General features: G+C 40.3%; 1 protein-coding gene across 1 annotated transcript; it reads right to left on the reverse strand.

The window, feature by feature from the left end:
• Window positions 1–3,568: 3,568 nt before the first annotated feature.
• On the reverse strand, window positions 3,569–8,974 carry LOC146520637 (glutaryl-CoA dehydrogenase, mitochondrial-like). Its single transcript, XM_085156900.1, has 12 exons — window positions 8,792–8,974; window positions 8,452–8,567; window positions 8,062–8,094; window positions 7,808–7,948; window positions 7,621–7,683; window positions 7,072–7,242; window positions 6,807–6,936; window positions 5,649–5,865; window positions 5,426–5,529; window positions 5,171–5,296; window positions 4,623–4,783; window positions 3,569–4,407 (listed from the first exon to the last, which is right to left on the reverse strand). The coding sequence occupies exons 2-12, from the start codon at window positions 8,552–8,554 to the stop codon at window positions 4,334–4,336; spliced, it is 1,323 nt and encodes a 440-aa protein (XP_085013026.1). The 5' UTR covers window positions 8,555–8,567; window positions 8,792–8,974; the 3' UTR covers window positions 3,569–4,333.
• Between the last annotated feature and the right edge of the window lie 3,060 nt (window positions 8,975–12,034).

Consider the following 12,034-nt stretch of genomic DNA (forward strand, 5'->3'; position numbering starts at 1 on the left):
TAAAGCGCCTTGAGGGGACTGTTGTTGTGCTTTGGAACTGTATAAATAAAACTGAATTGCATTGAATCTGCAGAAGAGATAACTTATAGACATTACAGTCCTGTTTTATCTTTTGTCAAACACATTAAGAGTATATTAACACAGGGAGAGTTACAGAGAATATACTTAGATTGGGGGATTTAAATAGAAAACTTTTATAGTATTGCCTTTATTGTATCACAGCTGATTCTATTCTTGACCAACAGAAAAAAGACTCTTTAATGTTAGAATTCACAAAACATAGCTGTGTGTAGTGATTTTAACAGAGTGGTAGACAAAGGAAAAGCACCAAGCTGCTCAGTGGAAACTTACTGAAAAAACACAAAACTGGGGATGGGAATAATAGAAGCTCAAGTTGGAGGCTCAGTATACAGTAGCAGATATTTCCCCGTCGCAGAGTTATGCAGGAGGGGAAAAAAAGAATGGCATTCTTAGATTTTTGTGAGCAGTTTGAAGCCACATGACAGATTGGCAGCCTCTCCAGGGTGTGCTCTGCCTCTTGCTAAAAGCCCCCCAGCAATCCTGGCTGGATAAGTGGTTAGAAAAAAGAAATGATAAAAGCATTACGGGACTACAAGTGCATTTGATTATGCAACCCTGTGATTAAAATGATGAATAAATAAACCTTGTACCTTGAAGGTCATTACATTTTAAAAGGGTTGCCAGTTTTACAGTGAATCCATAAAGTATTCACAGCACTTCACTTTTCCACATTTTCTCATGTTACAGCCTCGTTCCAAACTGGATTCAATTCATTTTTTACCTCAAAATTCAGCACACAGTACCTCAGGCCGGACTGAGGATTGGTGCAGAAATGGTTGTCTTTCTGGAAGGTTCTCATCTCTGCACAGAGCAACACTGGAGCTCAGTCAGCGCGACCATCAGGTTCTTGGTCACATTACGGACTAAAGTCCTTCTACCCCGATTGTTCAGATTGGCCGGGTATTCAGCTCTAGGAAGAGTCCTGAGCTCTTCCATTTACAGATGATAGAGGCCACTGTGCTTATACCCTTATACTCCAGATCTGTGCCTCAGTATATAAAAACAAAAACATGTGGCTGCTGTGAATACTTTCTGGATGCACTGTAAGGAAAAGTTCAGGGTCATCTGATCAAGCCCCAACTTTATGAAAAATGAAGGCTTTAAGTCTAATCCTAAAACCCTTAAGATAACCCTGTCTCCCGAATCCAAAGTGGGATTTGGTTCCACAGAAGAGGGGCCTGAAAGCTGAAGGCTCTGCCTCCCATTCTACTTTCATGAACCACATTAGGAAACAGTCTGAGAGCAAAGTGCTCTGTTATGGTAGAAATAGATCCAATTCATCAATACTTTATATTTAAAGAGAACAATTTTCAGTTCAATTCTGGATTAACAGGGAGCAAATGAAAAGAAACTAATATGGGAGAAAAATGGTCTCTCTTTCTAGTCCTTGTCTTGCTGCAGTGTTTTGGATTAACTCAGGCTTTTAAGGAACTTATAGAGTGACCTGAAAATGAAGTACACTAGTCCAGCCTTTAAGTGATAACTGCAATAATTAGTTTTTCAGCATCAGCAAACAGTCCTACATATTTTTTTAACATTTTTACGACTGATGCCATGAGGTGTTGTTTATCATGTAAATCTTGTTATCTGATTATAGTTTTCACCTGTTTATCTCAGTTAGGGAGGTAAATTATTGTAATTAGGTTTGCTTACTTTGATGAGGTAAGTTTGACGGATATTTCAGATAGTTTCCCTTTGTTTGTTGTTTTGGTATAAAGTCCATCTGGAAGTTACATCCAGCTCCATTTTTAGGGCTAATTACAATAGCCGGTTTTATCTGAATTTCGAAGCAGAAAAAGATTTTTATGTCTTTAAGACATTTCTGCAGTTTAACCATTTGCTGTGTATCACCTGGCTTCACTCATAGATAAACCTGCATAGCAACAAAAATGTATTCTATGCCTTCTAATAACACTGCCTAAGGCAGGGGTCTGCAACCTTTAACACCCAAAGAGCCACTTGGACCCGGTTTCCACGCAAAAGAAAACACTGGGAGCCGCAAATACTTTTTGAAATCTAAAACTGCTTTTTAAAAGAATCCACAGAGCAACTAGGTGTGTTGCTTATGAACTCCATGAAGTGAACATTTTATTTATGTAATTAACACATTTTGAACTCTTAAAGAAATATAACAAAAGGAAAGACACCCAGCTGAACTAAAATGATCCATGTAGCAAACAAAAACAGCTGTGAGCCGCCACCCTTATATCGCCTTTGGGCTTTTGGAGCCTTGACCTGACTTTTAAAAAGTAATTGGGAAAAAAAGCACTATGCTGCTAAAAAATAGATATTTGCAAAATTCTGCCTAAATATGTATTTTACCTGGTTAATGTGTGTGGCGGGGCGTGGTCTGCAGCGCCGCTGCAGGGGAGTCGGCCGCACCTGAGCGGCACCCGCAATCACGCCTCGCCACCTTAAAGTATGTGCTCTCTCTGCTGTTGTGTTGTCGGGCTGTGAGCTGAAAAGCTACAGCCGGCTGTATACGTACAGCAACCGTGTGTGAAAAGTGGTCAGTAAAGAGATGCTGAAAAGCATGTTCATGCAAACATCGTCGGGTTTGCCGTGATATGTTTACAATAAGACTTATCGTCCCGAACCTCTGCGCACAGCGTCTGCAATTCGGGGCTTTCATCTTTACGCAGGACTGTAAGCTGTCATCTGTGAGGCGTGAGCGGTGTTTGTTTTAACATAGTTCATGGTGGAGCTGCTAACATAATGTAGATCCGAAGATCCATAACTGGCCTACCTGGGGTCGAAAGTCTCGATAAATGCACGGTGTTTCGGCGGGTATACCGGCTTCCGCGAGTGTGACGCTTATTTTGAGCGGTGAAAAAATAATAAGATATAATTTTATTTTTATATTTCAAAATCACAATAATCTTCCAATTTAGAACTACAAGTTAAAAAAAAAAGAACTAAACACAAATAAAAATAAATAAATACTTCTCATTTATTTTCCCAAACCACCCGGAGCCGCAGTATAAGGACAAAGGAGCCGCAGGTTGCCGACCCCTGGCCTAAGGGAAGCGTCTATAATGTAAATGTAAACCCAGACACTGACAGCCATTAACCCTGAAAACTGCAGCAAGTCGCCATACAAAAACATGAAATCAAAAGCTGATTAAAACAACCTTTAAGCTTATAATAAACCCTTTCAGTTTTTTCAAGTAGAGTTGATCCACTGAGCTCGACTGTTATTTTACGTTGCATTTCTGCTCACTGAAAAACAGGATCAGGCCAGGAGTCCTGACATCTGAATCACAAAGGTGCAGAAATCTGCTCCACACATTTTTCTGATTCCACATGTGCTGTGTCATGTGAGAAAGATTAAACTACAACAAAGTGAGACGAGGATTATCAGTGAAATCCGCACCCAACCCGAATAGGGCAGCAACATTCATTTAGATGAGGAAAAGGCAAAGACAGCTTGGATTTGAGAGGTGGCATTAAGCTCCTCGAGGACAGAAGAAAGAATCCTAAAGTCAGCTTAAACTGAACAACTTTTATTTCCTGTCAGACACACAAATTATTTTCACACTTTATGAAGTCTTGTGTGTAACTTGTACGTTGTCTCTTAATCATGTACAAATATAACAATGCCTCACATTTTCTACTTTTATTTAGATAAAAAGTCTTGAAGTTGTCACCATACCGAAAATGAAAGCAGGGCAAAAAGATGTAGCCGGCCTTTTTTTGTTGTTTTTTTTTAACATTTATTTGAGCGCTGATCAACAACTCTGACATCTCGCAAATCATGCAAAGTTATGATCCATTAGTGTTAGATCCTGTAAAGTGCTACAAGTAATCACAGTATACTGTGTCTGACACACCAATTCAACATTTCAAATGCATGACACTTCACAAGCAAAACAGGCATTTATGTTTTGTAGCTTCATAACGACAGTTTTATCTTTTTAACGCAACTATAACGCCAGGAATTCTGGATCTTGACCTTATTTGGAATTATTCAAAATACGTGTTTTTTCAGCAAACAATCAATAAAGTTGCTTCCTGTTGTGAAAAAATGTTCTTTAGGGTGTAAAAGAATCTCTTCTGACGTAATTACGCTCTACAACAGTCCAAACCTTGATGTTCAAAACATGACACGTTTTTCCCTAAATAACGCACTCATGTATGCTTTTTACAATCAATTACGTCCATAAGGGATCTGAAGCCTGCTCGTGACTTCTAACGGTTTTGATGCGATTTGCATTTCTGACAGCTGTCTTGTTGTTTTGGGAAAACGGAAGAACTATTTGCCCACAGTGAAGGACTGCAATCCAGTGATGGCTCTGCCCAGGATCAGGGCATGGATGTCATGGGTACCTGGAGGAGGAGATAACACAGGGGTTACTCATGTGGAGGTGGGGGCACAGATGGCTGCTGCTGGGGATTAATGCGCTCCTACAAAACGACTCACTTAGTGATGAGGCAATTTAGTTAAAATGGACTTTTTTTTTTGGTGCATAATCTGCTCAGTCAAAACCAAACCTCGTAGCGCACTTAAACACACATATTCAGACTGTCAAACAAGCCCTCACCTTCATAGGTGTTGACAGCCTCCAGGTTCATGACATGGCGGATGATGTGGTACTCGTCGGCTATCCCGTTTCCTCCCAGCATGTCTCTGGCCTGCCTGGCGATGTCCAGGGCTTTACCGCAGCTGTTCCTTTTCAGCATGGATATCATCTCTGGAGACGCTCTGTTAAGGAAGCAACAGATTTGTTAAGCATTGTTTTTCAATGAAGTGTGAGTCTTTATCAGGTAGAGCTAAAGATCATTTTTGTGTTTGTATCTTTTTACTGTACCCAATACCTTCACATGACTACACTACAGACACCCAAAATGAGACTGAAACTTAGGTAATCAAATATTTATCATTTCGATGACATTCAGGCTCTACTCTTTTAGCTTTCAGCCCTTTATTGACTCACGACACTTCTGAGACGCACTGAGGGATGTTTTTCCCCTTGTCACCCTGACAGAAAGAGACCACAGTGACTATTTAGTTTGAAGGATGGCAAGAGGTGCTAAGAGTCTGCCGCATCCCATCTAATGCCCTTTAGTTAGAGGATAGAGGTGCTTTTACTTCTTCTCATCAATAAGTCTGCCCAGCTGCAGACAGGACTGCAGGCCAATGGCGATTTCTGTCAGCATGTCAGCCATTTTCTTCTGCATCAGCTGATTTCTTGCCAATGGTACTCCAAATTGGATTCTGTTGAGGAATAAAAAAAAACAAAAACAAACAATGTTATTATGAATAATTAATACACTACATTAAGATAAGTAAATTAAATAGAGTTTAAAAACGTGGATTAAAAAAAATGTCATTTGTTCGTCTGACCTGTCGAGCGTGTACTGACGAGCTGCATGGAAACAGAACTCTGCAGCACCCAGAGCACCCCATGCGATACCGTAACGGGCGTTATTCAAGCAGCCAAAGGGACCCTACAACAACAAACAGTAGTCATGAGTGACAGAAACTATTCAACTAATAAGTAATAAGTTAGTGATCGAATAAAACAAAGGGATGAAATAACATTTTCTAAACATGCTACTATACCCACCGCCAGGCCGGATACTTTAGGCAGCAGATTCTCCTCAGGAACCTCCACCTCGTCCATGAGGATCATCCCGGTGGCCGAGGCTCTCAAGGAGAACTTCCCTTCGATCTTTGGTGTTGAGAGGCCCTTCATGCCGCGCTCCAAAATAAAGCCGCGAACCTTCCCGTCGTCGCATTTGGCCCAGACTACGGCTATATCTGCCACTGGGGAGTTGGTGATCCTGAAAGAGAAAGCAAATGAAACAATATCAAGACACATGACAACTTGTGTTTGTTTTTTTATAAAGCACACAGAACACCTATATTTTATAGTATCATACTGTAGCTTTGTGGATGGTTCTTACCATAAGAAATCAACCAGTTTTGACCAATTACAAAAAAATGTCACAATTTTTTAATTAATTTTTTTTTTTTTTTTTTGGGGGGGGGGGGGGGGGGTTAAAGATGTAAATTGCACATAAAGCTTTACAGAATTAAATTTTATTTTAACTGCTAAACAAAGATAGGATAGGTATGGCCCTGAAAACAATAAAAACTACCCTAGTAAACTTTAGTATTATACACTACACTGTTACTGTTTTAGCTGTGAAGAGCTCCCCCGTGTGTACATCTAATGACACAACACACTAAGTAGGAAAATTCTTAGAGGTTACAAGAAGTGAAAGAAGATCAAAAACCAAACCCACACACACACACACACACACACACACACACGCACGCGGTTAAAACCCATTGTACCAAAAGAACAAACAAGTCAACTCTGTTTATACTTTGCAATTTACAAAGAAAACATTCAGAATATTATGAATACAATAAACATGTCATATATTTACACTTCTTAGAAAAACATGATAAGGCAAAGATGGACAAACAGGCATTAATGGAGTGCATCTCTCAAAATAACTTCCAAACACATTATTAATCCTTCAAGCCAAGTCCACTTCAAGCAGCAGGATAAAAATAAACACAACAATACTATAAAATTTCAGTAGTTTGTATACAATTCTACCAGTGATTTCTATGCGGGAACCACAAAACTGCACACTTCCAGTAATTTAAATATGTGGCGTGGGCTTGTTAACCCAAAATAACTGGCAAACGTATTTTTAATATGGCTGCTGTGTGGTTAGATGTGTCCTAGAAGGACTGTGACACTGCTTACCATGTCTTGGAGCCAGTCAGACTGTAGGTGCGACTGGACGGATTGTATTTGGCTCTGGTTTCCATGCCTCCGGGGTCACTCCCATGGTTAGGCTCCGTCAGCCCAAAGCAACCCAGGATCTCTCCACGAGCTGGGGCAGAGGGGATCACACAGTCAGTAAGACGTATACCTGAGAGCTCATGAGGTCTGCATTGGAGTTTCACAGTTAAACCGTCAATATCAGAATTATTGTTGATAAAGTATTTTTACTCTTTTCCCTTCTTACCCAACTTGGGGAGGTACTTTTGTTTCTGCTCTTCTGTTCCATAGGCATTAATGGGGTGCATCACCAGAGATGACTGCACGCTCATGGCTGAACGATAGCCGCTGTCCACTCTCTCCACTTCTCTGGCGATCAAACCATAGGCCACGTAGCTTGTCCCAGCACAGCCGTAACCTTAGCATTCAACACAGGGAGAAGAGCAGCAGAGACAGTGCATAAAATGAGAACATATCTGTGTAGATTCTCAGTCATCCAGGTCATGGAAGCTTAAAGAGCTTGGAAAGAAAGCAAAATCCAGTAACTCTCTTTCCAAACACTTTTTAGACATACAAAAAAATAATGTTAAGTATTATATAAAAAGAGGAAAAAAGGCTAAAATGTTTGTTATTGAGACTTCCCAAAAGCAAATATTGCACACAACGTCGGTGTGCACAGGTCCACAGTCCATGCTGTGTCATTAATGTACAAAAAAAGAAAAGAAAGAAAAGCCTGTTTTGCAACTGAAGTACGATGAGAGTTTACAGCTTTTCATTAAAATGTTACTGGACTGACCTTTAATAGTTGGACCCAGGACACCCATCTCTCCCATCTCTGACACGATTTCTCTGTGGAACACTTGAGATAAAAATGACAAAACCAGACATGATGTGCAGTTATGTAGCCAACACCTGTGTAATACAACACTAAATGAGCAATCTAGTTGCATATACATGTGGGCAAATAAAAAGCCCCCTCTCACCTTCGTTTCTGTTCGCCATCAGGATTCGAGGCATGAGTTTCTCTTGACAGTAGGTCCGGAAGGAATCTCTGATCATGATCTCCTCCTCAGTTAACTGACCCTCCAGGTCCAGGGCATCACGCCAGTCGAACTGGACCTTCGCTATCAGGCATTTAGAGAACCAATTTAATACTTAAAGTCTAAAAAAAAGGTTCTGGGTTAAAGGTACAATTTACAAATGTTATTCTGAATTTTTTCTTAAAGTGAACACGTACGTGCTTTAGGCTTCTGCTCTGTCTTCTCCACATCTGTGAAGGAACAGCAACAACAACAAAAACACGCAACAGAAAAACATTAATACTATGAACTAAGGATTTGTGACTATTTAATATATCCCAATATACGATAAAATATTGTTTTTTCCCTCTATAAAAAAAGCAAATGGAAATACAAGTGTCATTTCGAGAACACTATCTGAACTGAAGGTATATTTATTTCGGTATCAAACGCAGCTTCAAATCTAAAACCCCTGTATTTCTACCTCTGGCTGTCAACTTTAAATGATAAGTCTGAACATCATGCTAATCATAACGACACTGATGGCAGGATGTCACTGTGGGTGAGGAAACCACGTATACCTCAGTGGCGGATTTCACAGTACTAACCGTGTGTGATAGGTGCTGCAGTTCCCTGTGCTCTGGAAGCTGTGATGAGAGCACATCTGTGAGGGTTGACTAAGAGACGACACACAGCGCTTCTCAATGCCATGACGAAAACGGGTCTAGAAAATAAGAAGACCATTAAGATCCACGATTCTTTATCACTTAGGCTAGTCAGGCTAACTAGTGCTACATTAGGTAACTTCTGTAGCTAAAAGCTAACAGCGCTAGTTCACTACTAACTTGGGAATTAATGTGCTAATTTCCAAAGAGCTAAAATAAAAATGTATTCTGTGTTGAGAATAACTGTTAATACTTCAATGACAGCCGTAAGACCAAGTTTTACCTGCGTCAAGTGGAACAACTTATCCTCGACCTAGCTCTTCTTAGGTTCCCTGGATGACTTTTACATGACTGGACGTAAACACATTCAGTCTACGTCATCACGCAAAGGCCGTGACAAGTGTGGCATGCCTTAACCATACGCCTCTGACTGAACAGTACTCCACTATTCCCGCATAGAATCAATCATCTTTCTAATGAAGGTTACACATATAATATCCGAGACCAAAAAGGTAACACTACAACCGCTCGGCTTTTTTGTGGCCATTTATTATCACTGAAAATGACCGACTTTAAATGACTCTTCGGCAGCTGTAGCGCACTCTGATTGGCTCTTTAGCGGGGGAGTGGCAGTTTGTGCTCCCGTTTCCCAAAATAAAAGCGTGATCGCTACAAGGAAAGATCATGTCAACACCCTAATTCCAGAAAGTGGACGCCAGATCATAATTTCGTTTTTCGTTCATTTTTTTTTTTTTAAATTTTATTTAGATTTTTTTTTTTACAAAGTATTTTACTTTCAATTGAGGAATTTTAAAATAGCACAGTTTAGTAATTGTCTGCTCCCTAATAACATTTCCTTTCACTTCGAATCAGTTTTACTTGAATAATGCCAAATCACAACAACAGTCACCCTTTATAAGGTAAAGAAACAATATTAGCAAGCACTTGGTGACAGTGGGAAAGAAAAACTCTTAACAGAAAGAAACTTCCAACAGAAGCAGGCAGGGTGGGGCAGCCATCTGCCAAAATAGGTTGGAGGTAAGAGGACAACACAGTAGTTAGACTGCACAAGTATGAATAAGATACCTCTTTTGATTTCACGTCACAAGATCTGTTACACCACATATTTACACTTAAATATTGTTCGTTTTATTTGATAGCATCTTAGTTTCTATTAGATTTTTTAAATCAGTGCCAATGATGATGCATATTGTCAATGGATATGCATATTCTTTATTGTTTTTATTTCTTTATCTTTTTTTACTCTTGAAATAGCTGTTCAGCACTTAAAGCGTTTTATAAATAAAGTTATCGTAATTATAGGTTATACAGTAATACTTTAGATTTTTTTTTTTAAATCCATAGTGTCTGTTACATCCCTCTGCAGCCCCTAATCATCTCAATGTGTTCAGCTGGTGCTAATTGGCCACACCTAGGCAGGTGTGGATAAAAGCATACCTGAGGCAAGCTTCCAGGGAGCTCACTTGTCTTTGTGACACCAGCCATTTTAGCCAACCTGCTATGCCATTTCAAGATAAAACCTCTTCTCACTAACACTCTGGTATTTGTCTGTTTTTTTTTTATGTTGCGTCTTTTGAGCTGGGGTCGTAACATAAGTGGGGGCTCGTCTGGGAACGACGCTAAAAACAATAAAACCCTAACTTTACCTACCTAGTCTTCAGTGGTGTACCAGGCTCGAGGCAACTTTAAACGCAAACTTGAGAGCAGGCAGCAGACCAGAGATATAGTCTCCAACCAAACTCTGAAACGTACCCCCACCCAGGATAACCACCAAACACAAACTAAAACAACAAAGAAAAACAACAAACAAGTGCTTTGATGGAAGGGCAGCACAGCCACCCAGCTGAAACACACTTACTAAAGGGACGTTGCTCAATCACAGTGAACACCATCACTCACCCACTTTAAAAGTCAAACAAACGGATATTCAGTCTCCACAAAAATGTCCAAACAATCCCGGACGAGCCCCCACTTATGTCACGACCCGGCTCAGAAGCCGCAACATAAAAAAAGATGAATACCAGAGTGTTAGTGAGAAGAGGTTTTTTCTTAAAATTGAATACCAGGTTGGCTAAAATGGCTGGTGCCACCAAGGCAAAGACAAGTGAGCTCCCTGGAAGCTTGCCTCAGGTATGCTTTTATCCACACCTGACTAGGTGTGCCAATTAGCACCAGCTGAAAACATTGAGGAGATTAGGGGCTGCAGAGGGACGTAACAGTCTCAAATAATAAAGAAACCCGACTTATTAAAACGAAGCAACGTAGCCCAATTCAAAAATCTGTCTTAAAACAGCTCTTGTCATTTCTTGTCTCTTCCTATGCCACCAGTAGCGGTTTTAGATATGGGCGACACAGGCGGTTGCCCGGGGCGGCATCGTGGTGGGGGGCAGCATCACGGGCATCGGCAAAAAAAATAAAAAATGCTCATACTCATGCTGCCCCGACGTCAACCAGCGCATATTGGGAATGTCACAGCCACTGATCGGCTTTCTATCGCCCATTTGCTGGGAGTAAGGGCGCCATTCGTTTGCGAGTTGCGCCTGCTTTGCGGGGCAGAGAGGAGAGAGCGGGGCGGTGGGGGATTTTCTGACCGGCTGGAGCAGCATCTAATAACCAACTCGCAAAATAAAACAAAATAAAAACAAACCAATAAACACGAAAACACCAGACATTATAATACAGACTTATAATTTGCACCGATGTTTTTTCGAAAGTCTATACATGAAAAGTGAGCGCGAGAGCCCTCGGTGCGCCTGCTTGCTGCTGAAGTCAAAGTAAACTTTACTGTCATCTCCGCTACATACAGTCCAGTATATAGAGAGACGAGACGACGAGGCTCCAGTTACAGCAGTGCAAGTAAACAAACAATAAATATAAGAAGAGTAAGAAAATAAATATACACTTTAGGACCAGAGGTAAAGGGATCAATAATAATTTTAAATTTTAAATTTACAGTTTGATGATTAAAAGTCTCACACACAACCCGTCAGAAGGGGAGGGAGGGCTTGCTGCTTCCAAATAGAGCACATTTCATTCATAATGTTGTAAATCCGAGCCCATTATGTATTCATGATTTGAATCCTGGGTTGTTTGAAATCCCAGAAATACACCTTAGACATAGTGAATCTGTGAACTAAGGTGTAGGTGTGTTAGATCATGTTGTGGTGATCCTTGGGTTGAGATGGGTGTTCATACTGGAGTGCAAAATTAAAACCAATGGAAGATGGACAAGAAAAGTTCAAAGCCATCATGTCTTCAGTTTAGAAAAAAGAGAAAAGAAGAGGAGGAGAAACGAGCAAAAGATACAGGTAAGCAGATGTGTGATTGGATAATGGCAGGTCATGTGTCCTGAAACAATCAGAATCAGAGTACTTTATTAATCCCTAAGGAAATTATGTGGGTTACAGTTGCTCCAAGAAGAAATGGTAAAAATAGTAACAATAACAGACTAACTCCAAACAATACATTATGTTACAGATTTTTAATATTAATTAGTCGTTGTCGA

This window comes from Neolamprologus multifasciatus, chromosome 4 (genome assembly GCF_963576455.1).
Source record: "Neolamprologus multifasciatus chromosome 4, fNeoMul1.2, whole genome shotgun sequence".
Lineage (NCBI taxonomy): Eukaryota > Metazoa > Chordata > Actinopteri > Cichliformes > Cichlidae > Neolamprologus > Neolamprologus multifasciatus.